At 40.4% G+C, this 19,367-nt stretch overlaps 1 protein-coding gene across 6 annotated transcripts in view; it reads left to right on the top strand.

The window, feature by feature from the left end:
• Positions 1–19,367, top strand: part of PCMTD1 (protein-L-isoaspartate (D-aspartate) O-methyltransferase domain containing 1) — a 118,900-nt gene that overhangs the window by 64,248 nt on the left and 35,285 nt on the right. For all 6 annotated transcript variants that reach the window (XM_064270408.1, XM_064270409.1, XM_064270410.1 and 3 more), the window contains one exon: positions 10,608–11,035. In XM_064270408.1, the coding sequence (XP_064126478.1) occupies positions 10,729–11,035 (307 nt within the window). In that variant the 5' untranslated portion in view covers positions 10,608–10,728. The remainder of the gene's footprint in view (positions 1–10,607; positions 11,036–19,367) is intronic.

Here is a 19,367-nt window from a genome sequence, read left to right as displayed (position 1 = left end):
GTCTTTTTTTGTTGACAACACAGCTTTAACCATAACAATCGACCCCTCATCACCTTGGCACCTGTACACATCTCCTTAAACCATACATAATCTTTGAATAAAGACAGAAGTCATACTTGTGCCTGACATGATACAACTAATGTGCATACAAGTGAAAACTCATTAGCCCTGCTTTTATCTTATATAAGTGAAGAAAACAAAAATATTTGATACACATATAGAAGGAAGAAATACTCCTAACAGTTGCAGTCCTCATTTCTGCAACTGGTCACATGGCCAACACAGGTATTTAGAGCTACCTTCTTGCACCACCCATTCCGTATTCTCTTTGCCCTCAGCAAGCATCTCAGCTGGTCATGGTTCTTTGCCTGGTGGGGTGACCCAAACCTTTATTCCTGAAGGGTCTGGGCCAGTAGTAGTCATGTCAGAATTGGGTTACTGTAGTTTCCCATTGACTTTAATCACAGGACATGGTAGTACTAAGAGACACCCTAAGGGATCTCCTGTTCCAGACGCACTCTTCTTTACCTCCATTATGTAATATCAATCTGATTTCGTGTTGTTAATCAGAATCAATCTCACCAGCTAATATGGCAACTCCCTTCTTTCCCTCTTGATCCAGAAACATAAGAGACCAAAGTGGCTAGGTGGCATTCTTATAGTTCATTGGAATCATGGATGTGTCTCCAGATTGGAGCATTCCTTCCTTTGTAACTAAGACATCTAGGTCTGCAGAGCATAGCTAAAATTTTGTGAGTGAGTCACTATGGGTAATTTTGAGTGGTGCCACTCCCATTTCCATCCCTTGATTTCTGGACCCATGAATCCTAATGATAGGAGAGAGAGCAACATATGTTGGATGCTGGTTTAGAGCATATACAGCCTCCTGGAAAACATTGCTCCAACCCTGCAAGGTATTACCATCTAGCTGGTGCTGTAATTATGTCTTTAGAATCTTGAGAAGGCCACTGCATTGTTCTATCAAGCTTCAGGATGGTCACCTTCAGCATGATGGGGAAAATGGTAAGACCGATGAATTCCATGAGCATGGGCCCATTGCCGCACTTTATTTTCTGTGAAGCGAGTCCCTTGATCCAAGGCAATGCTGTGTGGGATACCATAATGATGGATATGATATTATGTGTAAGTCCGTGGACGGTAGTTTTGGCAGAAGCATTGCATACAGGGAAGGCAAATCCATCTCCAGAGTATGTGTTCTACTGAGAACTAAACGCTGCCCTTTCATGATGGAAGTGGTCCAATGTAATCAAGCTGTCACCAGGTTGCTGGCTGATCACCTCAGGGAATGGTGCCATATTGGGGACTCATTGTTGATTTCTGCTGCTGGCAGATCGAGCACTCGGAAGTAGCAGTAGCTGTGTCGGCCTTTTTGAGTTGAAGTCCATGTTGCTGATCCTGTGCATAATCTCCATCCCTGCCACCGTGGCCACTTTGCTCATGAGCTATTGAGCAACGACAGGACTGGCTGGGGAAAGAAGGTGACCGGTTCCCGCAGAATGCGTCATCCTGTGCACTTGATTGTTAAAATCCTCTTCTGTGAGGTCATCTTTTGTTGAGCATCCACATGAGACAAAAATACCTTCACTTCTTTGGCCCACTTAGAGAGGTCTGTCCACATATCTTTTCCCCATACCTCCTTGTTTCCCACTGTCCAAACATATTCCTTCCGCACCCCGACCCTCCAGCGACATCATTGGCTCCAGCCCATGAATTAGTATACCGTTGCATTTCTCATCCTAAGCCATTTCTCCTCCTAAGCAAAGTGATGACCAGGTGCACTGCTCAGAGCTCTGCCCAATGGGAGGAATTCCCTTCACTGCTATCCTTCAGGGAGGTCCCAGAAAGGGGCTGTAGTGCTGCTTTCATGTGATGCCTGGATATCAGGCAAAACCATCTGTAAACCACGCACAAGTTTTCTCTTCCTCTGTCAACGGATCATAAGGAACTCCCCATGAGGCCATGGTTGCAGACTGGGATATGGAAGGTAATGTGATTGGAGTGGAGACCATGGGAATTTGGGCCACTTCCTCATGCAACTTACTTGTGCCTTCAGGTCCTGCTTGGGTGTGATCTCATATATACCACTTATGTTTAATGATGGAGTACTGCCGTGCAGGTCCAACTTTATGGCTCTGTGAATCAGACAAGACCCAGTTCATGATGGGCAGCTCAGGCCACATGGTGATTTGGTGGTTCATGGTTAAATGTTCAGTCTCTACTAAGGCCCAATAAGAAGCCAAAAGCAGTTTCTCAAAAGGAAGTTGTTATATGGAGAGAATGGCAGGACTTTGCTCCAGAATCCTAAGGGTCTGCACTGAGATTCATCAATAGGGGCCTGCTAAAGTCTCCAGACAACATCTCTGTCTGCTGCTGCCGCTTCTAGCACCGTTGGATCAGCCAGATGATACAGCCCAAGTGGCAGAGTCACTTGCACAACAATCTGAACTTGTAGCAAAGCCTTCTTTTGTCCTGGGTGCCACCCAAAACTAGCAGCTTTTTGAGTCACTTGATAAATAGGCTGGAGTAGCACACCCAAATGTGGAATGTGTTGCCTCCACAATCCAGAGGCCCACTAAGTGTTGTGTCTCCTTTTTAGTTGTGTGAGGGACCAGATTCAATAACTTATCCTTCATTTTAGAAAGAGTATCTCAGCATACCCCACACCACTGAACCCACAGAAATTTCACTGAGGTGGATGGTGGCTGAATATTTGTTGGATTAATTTCCTGCCCTCTAGCAAGCACATTTTTTTTTTTTTAGCATGCAAATACTTTACCAATAAGTCCATAGTCATTGACATTTCTTCCTTACTAGGTCCAGTCAACTTACTGTCATCAGTGTAATGGACCAGTGTGATGTCTTGTGGAAGAGAAAGGTGATCAAGGTCACTGTGGACTGAATTTTGATGTAGGGCTGGAGAATTAATATGCCCTTGGGGTAGGATTTGAGGTAGGATACTAAAGGTGTATTGCTGGTCTTGTTAGCTGAAGGCAAACTATTTCTGTTGGTCATTTGAAATAGGTATGGAGAAAAGTCATTAGCCAGATCAATCCTGCATACGAGGTACCAGGAGATGTATCATTTTGCTCAAGCACTGAAATGACATCTGGACCAGCAGCTGCAGTTGAAGTCACCTCCTGGTTAAGTTAAAATAATCCACTGTCATTCTCAAAGATCCGTTTTTTGCACTGTCCAAATAGGCGAGATGAATGTGTACATGGTGGTAATCACTACTCCTGCATCCTTTAAGTCATTGATGGTGTCACTAGTCTCTGCAATCCCTCCAGGAATTAGGTATTGCTTTTGGTTTACTGTTTTCCTAGATAGGGTCAGTTCTAAATGCTCCCACTTGGCTTTTCCTACCATAATAGCCTTTACTGCATGTACCAGAGATCCAGCATGGCAGTTCTGCCAGTTGCTGAATATACCTGTTCCAATTATGTATTCTGGAACTGGTGAAATCACTACAGGATGGGTTCAGGGGACCACCTGACCTATTGTGAGACAGACATGAGCTTAGACTCCATTACTAAACTGATTTCCATATGCTCCTACTCTGGTTGGTGAGTCACAGTGGCGTTTCAGCGCTCTTGGAATTAGTGTCTTTTCAGAGCCAGTATCCAATAATCCCTGAAAATTTTGATTGTTTCCTTTTCCCCAGTGAACAGTCACTATAGTAAAAGCCTGTAAAACCCTTTGGGGAAGGTTGGGAGGAAGATTAATAGTATAAATTTTTGTCACTGTAGTGGGGTCCTTCCTCAAGGGGACCCAGCCTCTGTCCTCCACTTCCTTCAAAAGGTTGTGTCTCTTTATACTTGTTCAAGTCTGGGAATTGATTGAGGGGCCAGATTCTCTATTCTGGTGATTTGTGTCAGACTGCTGTTCACTTGACCTAGAATTCTTCTGCTTGTACAGATCAAGTAAGTATTTAGCAGATTTCCTGTTTCACATCTTGGGACACCATGACTCTGTAGCCAGTGCCGTAAGTCCATTCAAGTCAGACTATTCTGATTGCTGCTTTGCCTCAGCTGCCCAATACAGTAACCACGTCCACCTTGTTTTTGTCAATTGAGCGGCAGCACTTAGGACCTACTACCATGGGATCTAGTTAGCTCCAGTGTAGTTAGAGGTCTTAATTCAGTTAGGGCACTTCCCACTGACAAATCTGACTTAACGTAAAAGAGCAATCACAGCACTCTTCAGGGATGCTGGGGCTCCTCTTATAAATTTGTTCCTCATTGTTGTGGTAAAAGGTATGACTCCCATGTGTGGGTCTGTGAGTCTAACCTGATAAAGCAACTCTAACGTTGCCAATTTCCCTATACCTTTCGATACCTTCTTCTGCAGTATACCAACGCAAGTCTGGTACTTCTACTTGATTTAGTGTAGGCCCCTGCATAATACATGCTTTAGTGACCCAGCCAAATAAGCTATTAGGTCATTTGTTAACCTCTCAAGCTGAAACAATGAATGAAGAATCTGTGCTTAGTGGGCCCATATCAATAAATTCAAACTGGTTTATCTTTATGTTCTGTTCCCAATTATCCCACATGCTTAATAGCCATTCTCACACATATTCCCCAGGTTGCTGTTTGTACACACTAGAGAAGTCAAGCAGTTATTTTGGACTGTGCATATCTCCTCTTGGGTCATACTTTGTAGTTCAACTTTTGGGACTCAAATCTAGTTATAAGTGTAGAAGCCGACATGGGTGGTGGGGATGTGTTTTGAAAACATGCAGCATTGTCTAGTAAGCCATTGGCCTCAGTTGATACCCTAGGCAATGACTCAGACAAAGGCCCTTTAGACACAGCTGGGTTAATCTCATCAGATAGGAGTGGAAGGGCTAATGGTTTTACTAGGTAGGGTGGCTTAGCAGACTAAGATGGAATAATCTCTTCAAATGGAGTGAGAGGGCTATTGGCAAGAGTGATTTAAGGGAATTTAGGGCTCAGTGTTCTCAGCTTCCTGATTATCTGCCTACGTGTCCCCATCCGAAGTTTCAGGATCCCATTTCTTCCTAATCAATGCCCTCACTTTAACTTCAGACACCACTTGAGGTTGGGAATTCAGCTGGTAATTCAGCCACTCTTATGAAAAAATTCTGGTTTGGTTTTCGGCAATATCAACTCTGTTACTGCAAGAAATAAGGCTTTCTTTCAAGGTGCAAGTGGAAACCTTGAAAGAGGTGGTTTATGCAGCTCTTTGAGCTTTGACTCTGAAGCCCTGAACTCATCTCTTTCTTTTACCACTTTGTCTAGTGAAAGTAGGACCGACCAACCAGCTTTCTTATACTTCTCATTATGACAGAATTAAAGGTATCAAACATAAATGATCACCCAGAGCCTGACCTCTCACCAATACCTGATCTGTTAGTGGTTATGGTTTTTGTATTTGTATTGCCACTTCATGCTGTGTATCAGCAGTGCCCTCTTTACTACTGGAAGCAGTGTCATCAACATCTTTAAGACTAACCAGACTTTAGAACCAATTTAAAAAGCTCATTTTTATAATTTTGTTTCTCGAGAACCTTTGTCAGTACTAAATTTCTTAGGCTAGGTTCTCTAGAGAAGCAAAACCATGAAGCATATCAATATATGTAGAGAGAGGTTTATATATATTAAATCAAGGTTAATAGTATAAATTTTTGTCAGTTTAGGGTAGAAAGATTAACAGTATAGATCTTTGTCAGTGTAGTAGAGTTTTTCCTCAAGGGGACCTGGCCTCTGGTCTTCCCTTCATTCAAGGGGTTGTGGCTCTGTAAACTCGTTCAAGTCTGGGAATTGATTGAGGGGTCATGATTCTCAAGGAAGTGGCTCACCCAGTTGTAGAGGCTGGAACGTCCCAAGTTCATGGATCAGCCTGGAGGCTTCTGATTCACATAGCCACAGGAGCTGGCAAACCCAAGGTCAGCAGGTCAGACAGCAGGGCTCTGGCTCACAGGCTGTGAAGACCTCCAGATCCTAATTTTGGCAGGCAGATGGCAGGTAAACTGCTAGCTCAAGTCCTAAGAACCAGAGGTCAGATGAACAGGAGCCAGCTGCAGGATAGAGTGTGAGCAAAAGCCCATGAGCCTTGCCAGAAAGTTCCTCTATATTGAGTGCAGGCCACAACCACAAGGAAGCTCCCTTTCAACTGATAACGGTACTCACAGGAGCTCCCATCATGGAGTTGATCACATTGTATCAGATCTCATCATTAAAAAGCTACCAAACTATGTCATAACTGCCAACCCACGGAGGATCATGGCTCAGCCAAGTTGACACACAACTTTAACCATCACAAGGCTCATACTTCAGTTTTGATGCTTGTTTAGTAATAAATGCTGTAATTATAAATGAACAAATGCAAAGATGTCATAAAAGAAAATTTAATGGCCAGGAAATAAATATTACAAGAAATTACTATATTTTAGTTTTAGATGGATGTTTCATTTCTAATACGTTGTAATTAAAAACATTTCTATTCTTCGCTCTTAAAAATTCTTCAGTGATTTCATCAAAGCTGACTAACAATAACTATGTCCATGCACTGGGTTTTTTTTTTTTTTATATATACATATTAAGGATAATGAATCGAGTCTTTTTTGAATCGGTGTAAGGTGAGGGTTTTTAAGTCTCTTTAAGGATGAAGATGAGTGTTCTTTTGTGCAGTTTGTGATAATTTATGTTAGGAGTATGCGTAAAGCAGTTTTGTCATTGGGAAATATGCATTGTATTTTGTCTTCTATTTTTTTTTTCATGGAATCATACATGTGCCTACATGAGTGAAATTTGTCGTTCTGAAGCTGTAAACTTAGTTCTCATGTAAGAATGAAATTGTCGCACTTCTCCATAAAGGTTTGTATTTAAATCATTAGGATAAGCCTGCATTAATTGCTTACATACCTTCATGCATTCTTCATCAGGTATATCCACATTGTTTAAGAAGGAAAATCTGTTTGAAAGAACATCATACACCTTCACTCTTGTTTTCATGCAATATTCAAGCGTGTCGGTGATGGTGAAGTATGTGGTTCTGCGAATCGATCTCTGGTACTCAGTGATCCTTCTAGAGCACATCTGTCATTTACTTGTTTCTTATGCTTCTGTGGTGGTGAACTGCTTGATAATCAGTATTTGGTAGTGTTTGATTTGTTGTGTTTTCAAAATCTCCTTAGGTTATGTAAATACCCTATTAATGCTCATAGAGATCTGGGCATGTCTTTAAATTTACTTCTGAATCTTGGAGAGCTTGACTCATCAATGAAAATGCTGCGATGTATTATTCTACATAACCAACATAAATACATAGTCTAATGTTTGCATTTTGTTGGTGATGTTTTCAGCTTCTTTTTTGATATTTCCTTTTTTTTTTATCTAGTCTTCAGCAGTATTTTCTACTGTATCTAGAATCTGAGTGTGTGATTCCAGGATTGCATTTGTTGCATGTGCTTCCCAGGTATATTGTAAAGACATTTTAATACTCGATCATTGTCTAAATATGTTTTAAGAACTGCCCATCGGTGAGTAGAGGCAGCAGAGAATGTGTAGAGTAACTGAACAGTCGAAAAAAAAAATGAACTGCTTCCAGACAACAGTCTGTTGCGTTACGCCCTACAAGATTAAGTGAATGTATAACACGTAGTATGAAGTGTCATATTCATTATGTTCTAAAATTTCCTGTTGCACGCTTTCATAATGTCCTGACATATTGGCAGCATTGTCATAGGACTCGCCACTGCACTTAGAAAAATCCGTTTTGCCAACTTCACATAATGAAGTATGTGATTTGCAGTTTCTTTACCATTATGACTTTTTAAGCTAGTAAATCGCTCGACAGGCTTTTCATCTGTTGGCACGTATCTTAGAACAATACTTCTCTGATCTGTATGAGTAAGAGCTGGAGTGGAATCTACAAACGGAGATACTGAACTATACTTATTTCACAGAAAGTAGTTGAACGTTATCGCTTAAGTTTATTAATTGTTCACACATTGCCCTTTCTTGTGTTACCATTTTGAGATGTGACCTGCTAAAAATGGATGAAACTAAGCAAGAAGTTCAAGGAAACCCCAAAATGTCCATTTTGTGGGCATGCAAACACTTCATTTCTTCCATGAAAAGGTAGTCCATGTTTTGCAATTGTTAGGACAGCAACAGCACATTGCAAAACGGCTTTCCATTACTGACGTTCTTCATTAATTTCTGTTTCCACTTGATGAATTAAGTCAAAACCATGTCTTCGGTTTAAATATGACAGCATTCAATCTCTGTGAATTGAACTAGTTTCACGCTTATCAATCATATGCACTAATCGCTAAACCCATCTGTAGCAAATAGAGAATTAACTGATTTAAGACTGAGTGGTTTGTAAACAAACCAATATACAGAGCCACCTGATGGAGAATACAGTAGCTGTTTCCTCTTATAATTTTCTCCATTAGCTTTGCACCCTAGAAATGTATTCTGGCTACAGATCCTTGTTTGTTTCCCAGCCAGACATTTTCAGCATGAATTTTCAAATGGTCACTGTGATGTTAATAATCACTTGACCCACTTCTGATCCAATAATTTACATCATTAGGAGAAAAATCATTCTGTATTACTGGGGGTCTGCAGATATGACAATTTCAGATTCTACAATAGTTTCACTTTGTACACCATTATTAGTTTTTTTACTACAGCAAGGGAATAGATGCAGAATTTAGAACAAATTCTGTTATATTCTTATTGCTATTAGTAATTTATCAACTATTTATTGGTATATAGTATTTATTTTATATAAAAAATTAATAGAATATAATTAATTTATTGATTACTAGTAATTCTGGAGCCCTGGTGGCACAGTAGTTAAGAGCTCAGCTACTAACCAGAATGTCAGCAGTTCAAATTTACTAGCTCCTCCTTGGAAACCCTGTGGGGTAGTTTGCTCTGTCCTGTAGGGTCGCTGTGAGTTGGAATCGACTTGACAGCAACGGGTTTGGTTTTCTTTTGGATTAGTAATTACAATACTAGCAGTACTAGTGCAATGATTTGCACCCATTAAACTTGAGCGTTCAACAGAAGAAGTCTCTTCTAACACATTGTGTTTTAAAAAGGAGGTTAATTGTGGAATTGTCTTTAGGGATTCACAAATCCTCAGGCTTTAGTTTTTGTACACCACCTACTTGTGATTTCATTTTACCTGGATATAAAATTATGTCACTTTTTAAATTTGTTTCTGCTGTAGGATATAAATGTGAATAATTGAAAATAAATAAAATTTGTAAAACAAGTAAATTTATAAAATAAACTACTTTTGACTTTGGATGTTAACACAAAAATTTGTATTTGAAAATTAGTAAGAAAAATTGATTTGAAACATACAATTTTGTTCTTCAGGTCTGAGATAGTCAAAAGAACTAGTACTCACAAGGCAGTCGGACATAATTTCATTCGTTTGTCATACGATGTTTGTTAGCGGGCCCTTCACAGATTTCCACAAGTGTTTTTCATCTTGAAATAATACCTGAAAACTTGTGCACTCACTTTCTGTCCTTTGGTGCTGCATCTTCACAGTTCATTCAACTACTGCTGGTTACCTGAAGGGGGCAAGAGCAATCGCAAAGAGCGTGATACAAATGCAAGGGTGTACTCGATCTGAAGACGCGTTTTGGTTTGCTTTGCTTAGGACCAGATACATCACGAGTCATGTGATGATAGTGCTGCTGGCTTGTTCTCATGTGGTTGGCAAGAGAGAACCGAATGTGAGGTTATATCCGATTGGTTGGAAATGAAAATAAAATTGTTATTGTATACAAAATTTATAAAATGGTATCTTTTTCATTTAGTGTCCTGTCAGTTCCCTTCCAGTGAGCTGCTTGGTTTTCCTTGTGGCCTGTCTGGCATTTATGGGTCTTTGTTTGGGACAACTGGTACCCTGTTTTGTTGATCCCAGTGCCGTAAACATGTACTTAACCTTGTTTTTTGGGTAATACAGGAAACCCTGGTGGCGTAGTGGTTAAGTGCTACAGCTGCTAACCAGAGGGTCAGCAGTTCGAATCCGCCAGGTGCTCCTTGGAAGCTCTGTGGGGCAGTTCTACTCTGTCCTGTAGGGTCACTATGAGTCAGAACTGACTCGATGGCACTGGGTTTGGGTTTTTTGATTATTAGGTAATACATCTCTGTTCAGTATGGTAGCCACCAGCTACGTGTAGCCATTAAGCACTTGAGATGTGACTAGGAGCCCTGGTGTTGGCAGTGGTTAAGCTCTCGACTGCTAACCTGAGTAGCTAAATTTTGTGTTTTATTGTAATTAAATCTGACTAGCCATGTGTGGTTAATAGCTACCGTAATGAAAATCACAGTATTAGATGACTTACTTAACTTTCACATCTCTGTGTCCCCGTTTCCAATCTGTGAAGATGAGATAATACTTAAACTACTTTACTGGGTTGTTAAAAGAATTTAATAAAATAATACATGTAAGGAGCTTAACACAATGCTTGGTACAGAGTATACCCTTGAGAAATACTAGTTAGTTGTAATGACTCTTATGTATTTAATAAACCAGAATTGTTTTGTTTTTGACCATTAATTTAAACCTCTTTGTTTTTATTCTTCCAGGATTAATGCATTTGGAAATCAAGTGCAATATTAAGAGGAAAACAAGCCACACCGTTGTGGAAGCCATTTCTGCTAATTTTATTTTATTTTTTTTAATTTATGATTTGATTTGAATACAATCATGGGGGGAGCTGTGAGTGCTGGAGAAGATAATGATGATTTAATTGACAACTTAAAAGAAGCTCAGTATATCCGCACTGAAAGAGTGGAGCAGGCCTTCAGAGCTATTGACCGTGGAGATTACTATTTGGAGGGCTACAGAGACAATGCTTACAAAGACTTGGCCTGGAAGCATGGAAACATCCATTTGTCAGCCCCTTGCATTTATTCTGAAGTTATGGAAGCATTGAAACTTCAGCCAGGATTGTCATTTCTTAACCTGGGAAGTGGAACCGGATATTTAAGTACAATGGTGGGCTTAATTTTAGGTAATTTTATTTTTGTAAAACTCTATTTTAAAATAAATTAAGCTGAGTTTATATTATTGTATGTGATTTACAGGGTTTGAAACTTTGGATATGTTTGAATGTGTATACTCAGAGTAGTGATGTTCCTTACTTAAATGCAAAAACACAAGGCCATAATCTTCTTATTCCCAGCCCTGACCCTGATAGTTATAGTTAGCTCCTGCATGCATCCTAAATTTACAGTAGCTCATGGGACTGTTCTCTAGCCCTCAGTTGTTGCCTGTATTTAAACAGCTGGTAGGCAGGCAACTCAGAACTATTATGAAATCTGTTTCAGGAGAAGTGTTCTGACTGCTGATGTAGAAAGCTTGATAGTTAACAGTGACCCATTTTAAATAGTAGGAGAATTGTGCCGGTGTTTTGTCGTTGGAGAGATGGATGTGTGTGGGATATAGAGTGTATGGCACTGGTGGGCCAAAGCAAGGGATTGGAGAAAAGTACATGGAAGAGAAATACATCTTTACTCAACTTTCAGCATACTTACTGTCTGCCCTGTCAGGCATCGTTCCAGGTGCTGGGCAGTGGACAGAGGGACAAAGATCGCTGCCCCAGTGGAGCTTACTGGATGTCACCTACCGGAGACAGACATTGCTTAAAGCACTTTACATGCAGTAGCTCATTTAATCTTCCTAATAATCTTGTGAAGCGTGTACTATTACTACTCCCGTTACATCGATGAGGAAACTGAGTGCGGAGAGGTTAAATAACTTCCTTACAGTAATATAGCTAGGAAATGACAGCTGGGAAATGCAGGATGTGAGTGGGAAGAGCACAGAGGGAGGGAAGTCTGCAATACATTATGATGTTGGGTGGAAGATGAATAACCATGAATTTTACTATGCCATTTAGTCAGCTTATCCACCATATTTACTGAGTGCAGAAACCCTGGTGGCATAGTAGTGAAGTGAGATAGCTGCTAACCAGAAGGTTGGCAGTTGGAATCCACCAGGCGCTCCTTGGAAATTCTGTGGGTCATTTCTCTGTCCTGTAGGGTCGCTATGAGTCAGAATCTACTCGACGGCAATGGGCTAGGTTTTGGTTTTTTAGTGTGTATCAAGGACCCCTGGTGGCACAGTGGTTAAGACCTGTGCCTGCTAACCAAAGTTTGGTAGGTTGAATCCACCAGCTGCTCCTTAGAAACTCTATGGGGCAGTTCTCCTGTGTCCTGTAGGTTGCTATGAGTCATCATCAACTCAACAGCAGTGGGTTTGGTGTTTTTGGTTTTCAGTGTGTGTCAAATGAGCCCTGGTGGAGCAGTGGTTAAGAACTCTAACCGGAAGGTTGGCAGTTTGAACGTACCAGCCACTCCGTGAGAGAAAGATGTGGCAGGCTGAGTCTGTAAAGACTGCAGCCTTGGAAACCCTGTGGGGCAGTTTCACTCTGCCCCGTGGGGTCGCTGAGAGTTGGAATTGACTCCACAGCATGGGTTTTTTTTGAGTGTGTGTCAAGCATTAAGGTAGAGCATTAGGCACATAACATTGACTCTTGCCCTTGAGTTTACAGTCTGGTAGGTGTGAGCAGCGTGGGGCGGCGGGGAGAGCAACATGAGAAAATCAAAGTTCTCACCCCTTTTGAGGTATGTGCCCAAGGTACAGAGATAGCCTGTGATTTAACATTCATTCTAAAGTGATGCGGAATCATTGAAAGATTTTAGTAGAGAAGTGACACACCATCTTATAGGGTGACTCTGTGTTCCACTTTGCTGAGACAGTCCTACTATCAGTGTTAATAGTGTCCTTTTTCATTCCTGAAAGTGTCCCAGTTTGGACAACAAATTATAGGATAACATGTGACTTTTAAGGCATTGTCAGGCCTGAAATTTTCCTTTTTTTTTTATACACTAGCTAGCTCCTTAAACTTTTAATCATGGAATGTGTTATATATTTCAAATACACACACGCGCGCGCACACACACACACACGCAATAGGGCCCCTTTCATTCCACAACAGGGTCAGTCTCTGATGCAGAGTAACTGCTCAAAAATGGTAGTAATTATTTTTACCAATAAAGAAATGTAGAAGATGACATTTAGGTTTGATACTCCTCCCCTCCTCCCTCCTAGACAGGAATTTCTCAGGCTGGAATCTCTAGACATGTCACATTCCTATTTCCAGAGTCTCTCTGCAAAAGGAATCCAGGGTTTGACACAGTCTCCAAATAAAAGGAACTTAGTGGGGAGCAGTAGGGCAACTTTGTTTTAAAAAAATAGAGCTGCCTTCCTCGAACCAGTACATTCCATGACCAGCTCTGGCGACTAAGGGCTGGACTCTAGGCCCCATTGTACCATGCCTGGCAGCCTCAGCATGCCTGTTTTGTCCTGTTATCCACTTCTCTCACACTGCCATCTGGCTCCTGCTTATGGAGGCCAGTCAAGCCAAAGGCCTACATTTCCAGTAGGGGGCACTCATAATTAGCAACCTTGGTAGCAATGAGACCATCTTCTTAGACTCAATACCTAATTCAGTCCAGAAGATTAGATTCCTGTGGCTGGATGCACTTGTAGCAAACCTCAAACTTTACTGTATCTTGAATGTCTAATAAATACCAGAGGGCAGTGTGGGAAAAGAGACCTTTGTGGAAATGATCCACAGTGCACTTCTCTTTCTGCTACAGGCGTTAGTTACACATACGACCATAGTTGTTGGGTACTCTGCCACAATTCATTGATGTATAATCCTACAGTCAGGACTAAGATATACCGCCTCTCCTTTTGATTGGAAATATTCATTTGGTGACAAAGATAAAAACATGTTAAAGAAACAAAGGCAGAAAGAACAGTCTGTAAAACTAGGACTACAGCTCAGTAAATCTTGAATCTGTCTCTTTTTCCCCTTATCCCTTTTTTTTAATTTGTATTTTGTGTGTGTTTAAGTCAAGGAGGGGAGAATGTATCCATAAAATCACTTAGATCCAAATGCTACATGCTTCTATGCTCCCTGTGAGTGCAGTGAATCAGACTTGGTTCCATTGCTTCACAGTTAACGCCCAATAACAGAAGTTCTCACCTTACTAAGAAATGAGACTGCCATGCTTTTCAGCCATTCCTCTCCCCCAGCTTGCCAGATGGAGGTGGCAGGTGCTCATCATAAGCAGTATAATTGAAGGAGACTGGGCTGGGGCAGGGAGAGCAGGGCATCTGTGGTTTGGTAACACAGGCAAGGAGGATGCATGCCCCTAGGGAATTCCCTCTTCCACTCCTGTTTGCAATCTGAGAGAGCTGTGTTTTTGACAGTTTCCCGATGGTCAGAGGAAGTTAGGTTTATCTTAACTCCAGGGAATGTCTTGTGGTTAAAGTACCCTTAAAATGATATTCATAAATAAAATCTATTTTTACTCCAGACCTGGAGAACAGACCATTCTATCTTTTAGCATGCCTCATTGAGACAGACATGCCTTCTTAAGTTTCAATTGAAGATAATTTCCCCTTCTTTCATTTGCTTCTCTTTAAGTGTTTTCCCAAAACTAACACTTTCACAAAGAATCTAGTGCTTGATTCTGCTGAGTCCTTTGTCTCAATTCTTTGGCAATTCCATTTGAAAATAGGATGCAATTAAAGAGGCTTCCCAACCCCTGTGCTTTCCTCTACTTCATAGGGTTTAGTCAGACTCAGAGCCAAGAAGGCAAATTAGACTACTAATCTCCACCCGATTCAAGTAGGGATGGTTCTCTGTTCTGATCCTTTTTGTTCAGGGATTCACTTGTCTGGTTAATGACTGTACCGGGAGACTGCCAGAATCGTTCCAGCACTTTGTAGTCACTACCTCAGTGGTAGAACATGTGTTCCTACAGATATAACAATTGACAAGCTTGTGTATTTAATAGGAAACTTAACTGCCAAAATACATGAATAACCGTAACTGTTGTATTGTCCAAAAGGCCTGACTAGTTAAGCTATATCTTGTCATCATTTTTGGCCTCTACAGTTGTTCTGTCTCTACCACAGGACATTAAATGATCCCTTTCCAGCTACACTGTACTGCCTTTGACCTCAGGAACTCGGGTTCTCTTAACAGCTTTATTGAGGTATAGGAAACCCTGGTGGTGTAGTGGCTAAGTGCTGAAGGGTTGGCAGTTCGAATCTACCAGGCACTCCTTGGAAACTCTGTGGGGCAGTTCTACTCTGTCCTGTAGGGTCGCTATGAGTCAGAATTGACTGGACAACAGTGGGTTTGGGTTATTGAGGTGTAATTTGTATACCATAGAAGTCACCATTTTAAGTGTACAATTCAATGATTTTTGTTAAATTTACAAAGTTTTGCAAACATTACCACAAACTGAATTTGAGAACAATCCGTCACCCCAAGGAGCTTTTCCCATGTCCAGTTGTATCCACTCCAGTCCCTGACAACCACTAGTCTACATTGTGTGTCTATAGGAATTGCTGATTGTGGACAATTCATGTAAATGGAATCACACAGTATGTGATCTTTTGCAGCTGGCTGATTTCACATAGAATGATGTTTTTGAGATTGATCCTTATTGTATGTAGAATGTATCAGTAGTTTGTTCCTTTTTATTGCTGAATAGTATTTTGTAAGGATATATACCACATTTTGTCCATTAGTTGATGGACATTTGCCAAGTTGTTATCCAAAGTGGCTGCACCGTTTTACCCAGAAACAGTGTAGGAAGATGCAGTTTCTCCACACCCTCACTGACACTTGTTATTTTCCTCTGTGTGTGTGTGTGTGTGTGTTTGTGTGTTTAATAGTTATTTCAATACATGTGAAGTAGTATCTCGTTGTGGTTTTAATTTGCACTTCCCTAAACCCTGGTGGCGTAGTGGTTAAGTGCTACAGCTGCTAACCAAGAGGTCAGCAGTTCAAATTCGCCAGGCGCTCCTTGGAAGCTCTATGGGGCAGCTCTACTCTGTCCTATAGGGTCGCTATGAGTCGGAATCAACTCGACGGCAGTGAGTTTGCTTTTTTTTTTCTTTTTAATGACTAGTGGGAAACCCTGGTGGCTTAGTTAAGAGCTTGGCTGCTAACCAAAAGGTGAGCTGTTTGAGTTCACCAGGTGCTCCTTGGAAAACCCAATGGGGCAGTTCTACTCTGTCCTATAGGGTTGCTGTGAGTCACAGTTGACTTGATGGCAGTGCGTTTTGGTAATGACTAGTGATGTTGAGCATCTGTTCATGTGTTCATTAGCCATTCCTATATCTTCTTTGGAGAAAAGTATCTATAAATCTTTTCCCCACTTTTTATTTGGGTTGTTGGTGTTCTTATTATTGAGTTGTAAGTGTTCTTTATGTATTTTGAGTATAAATCCTTTATCAGACGTAAGATTTTCAAATATTTTTTTCAAGCTCTTTTATGCATCTATTTTGGAAGGCTCTTACTAGCTTACTTCAGGCCAAAAGATTAGGGATCCAGACTGTAGTTAATCCCCTCCCTTGGGCCCACTCCCTAGTTCTTCTTGTTAAGACCAAGCATGTTCTGGAGGTATGCAAGCTTCTCTCTAAGGTAGATTCCACTTGCTGCATTAAACCAGGCCTCAGTTTTCCCTCTGAGCTCCATCGCACTTTTTTTTTTGAGTAGTTTTTTTTTTTTGGAAATTAGAAGGGCTATTCTTGGTATGTACTTTATTAATAATTTGGGGTTCTATGAGTAAATCTATTTTGAGAAGAACCGTTTCCTTTAGGCTTGTCTCATTTTATGAAATCAGTAAAGGCTCTTTGCCATTTAAACTGTTACTCCTTAGTCGCAGTTAGGCTTTCATTTGTCATTTTTCTGCCCTTGTGCCCTGTATGGAGTTGCCATGACTGTTCTGTCTCTTAGGCTTGTTTTTTTTTCTTTCCTCCCCTCTCACTTCTACTGGTTGTAGAGTAGAAATAATCACTTTCTTTCATTGCTGCCTCTGAAAATCAATTCCCAGGTGATTATTACAGGGCAACAAATTGTAAGTAACAAAAATATCGAATATTGGGAAGCAATACAAGTTCTAGAAATTTTACAGTTTTCATAGTAATTTCTTCTGGTTATACTCTTAGAAGTTAAGAGGAAATTCCTTTAGTGGAAGTGAAAAATGTCAGAGGTGATTCTTAGATCATCTTGAGTTTTCATCTTCAGAATTAACCTCTCCTCAACTTGGCCCTTCAACTTACCAAATATATTACCCTCAGAAAACTATTAAACTTTCTCGAATTTGTTTCCTTATTTGTAAAATAATTTGTGAAATCTCTTCCAGTGTAGGAGTTGTCACCTATGTAGTAATTCTTTCTCTTGTTATATATTCTTCCATAGGCTGGGTTGGATGTTGGACTACGCCCTCAGATTGGAGCCAGGAGTTGATTTGAGTGGGCCTGACTCCTTGGCCTGCTGGAGTTCTTGGTCCCTTCTAGAACCTGCCTTCATATTCTCTCTGGGCATGTTTTCTGCAGAGTCTACCCTTCTGCCTTCCCCCTCCCCTACCCATTGGTCTGCAAAGATTCTTACCCTGGAGTTCAGATCACTCTGTGTTACTCTTATAAATATCTTCTTTGGAAATTTTTTTGGCTTCAGGCGGTAGCGAAGGGTGCATCTTTCCTCTGCAGGTAACACCTATATGCAGAGGATTCACAGATTTCTCTTGCCAGGCACGGTTTGTCTGCTGATTTCCAGCTGCTCCTGACCTTCAGGTCACTTTCAGCAGCTCTGGTGCTTAAATATGCAGTACCTACTACATATCTCTGCTTCAAAAAATTCAACCTGTCCCCAGCTCAAGTTGCCATGTTCAGATGTCTCCCACACAAGACAAGACAATTCAACAAATCTTCTTCCTCCTGTGTATTCTATCTTGGTGAAATGTGCTTGTTTCCACCAAATTACTCAAGCCAGAAACGTCAACATCAGTTTCTCTTCTCTCTCAAAAATCCAGAAGTATAAAAAGGCATACTTTGAAAAGTTTCCCTTCTCTCCCTCTACGCTATCTTACTGGTTGTCTCTCCACTTTGATAACTTAGTAGAGCCCTGAAGACACTCCCTTTTTTGCATAATATTCGTAGGATATCTATAGGAATTATCATTGATTGAATTCAGAAGAATTTCTTTGGAACACAAGGAAAATATGTATTGCATTTTATAAATATCAAACAGCTAAAATTAATATTTATTTTGAATAGAATGTACTTACCTATAAAATTTCCTTGTGTGAATTCCCTCATGCCCTGGTAATATCAGATAAAATAGATTTGACATGTACACCCACTCCTCCCTTACTGACATGGTTAGGTTCCAAAGACTGGGTTGTTCTGCAAAAATCAGTGTTATGTGAAAATGGAGGATGGCCGCATCAGATCACAAAACAGCGGATGACTACATTGTTACATAACTGCTAAACCTCTGAGAATCATGACCCAGCCAAGTTGACACATAAACTTAACCATCACAGCCAGCGTTACCCTCGCCTCACACCCCGGTATTCGTTACTGCCAGACGTACGTCGTTAATGTACAAAATAATCAGAGAGTAGATTTCTTACTATTTTCGTAAATGCAGAATGTTGATAATGAGATAGTTGGTAGGCGAGGAGTAGTTGTACTGAAATTATTTTTTTGCCAACATTATTTTAAAATCAAAGACAGACATATATTTTTGTGCTTTTTACACCATCTGCCCCAGTCTTTTTTGTAAACCTTTGAAATTTGGGACCATTTCTGTACTTTATCATTCATTCAGAAAGCTATTATCTCAGACACTGGGCTGCCATGGAGTGGATACAGTAATACAAGACATATCCCTACCCTTGAAATCATGCATGTCTTTTATAATCTGAAGGATCATATCAATTTTTTTGGCTGCTGTTTGTTTAGTTGAGAAAATATTTATTGGGTATTTATGGGGACCAATCACCATGCTGGGCCCAGAGTATCTTTAGGGACTTCACAAATAAGTATGCAATGAAGTAAGAGAATAAAATGAAAAAAGAAAAAAAAAACTTCGAGGGAAATGGCTTGCATTAAAAAGAATTTGGATCAAGATTTGGAGTTATTTAAATCAGCTTTTTAAACTATATTGTAGTTGAACACATTTTTTCTTAGTTTTTTTTAAAATTTGCTTTAATAGAAACTTAGTGTCTATAATGTTTCACTGTAGAGTGAGATATAGTTGAAAGTTTCTCGGAATTTGAATATTATCAGCCAGTTGGTTGGAAATATGTAAATAAATTGGTTGTGATGTCTGTTCTTGATGTTCAGACATTTCTCATATGTAGTTATTTAGGGCCTTGGGTTTTGTATTTTCTGTAACTGTTTAAACCAGCACTTTCAGATTTTGTGTAAATGTACTTCTAAGATTCAAGTATAATGAAAGAAAA

This window comes from Loxodonta africana, chromosome 18, assembly GCF_030014295.1.
Source record: "Loxodonta africana isolate mLoxAfr1 chromosome 18, mLoxAfr1.hap2, whole genome shotgun sequence".
Classification (NCBI taxonomy): domain Eukaryota; kingdom Metazoa; phylum Chordata; class Mammalia; order Proboscidea; family Elephantidae; genus Loxodonta; species Loxodonta africana.
Note: the sequence above shows the minus strand (reverse complement) of the source record. Positions and strands in the feature narration are given on the sequence as shown.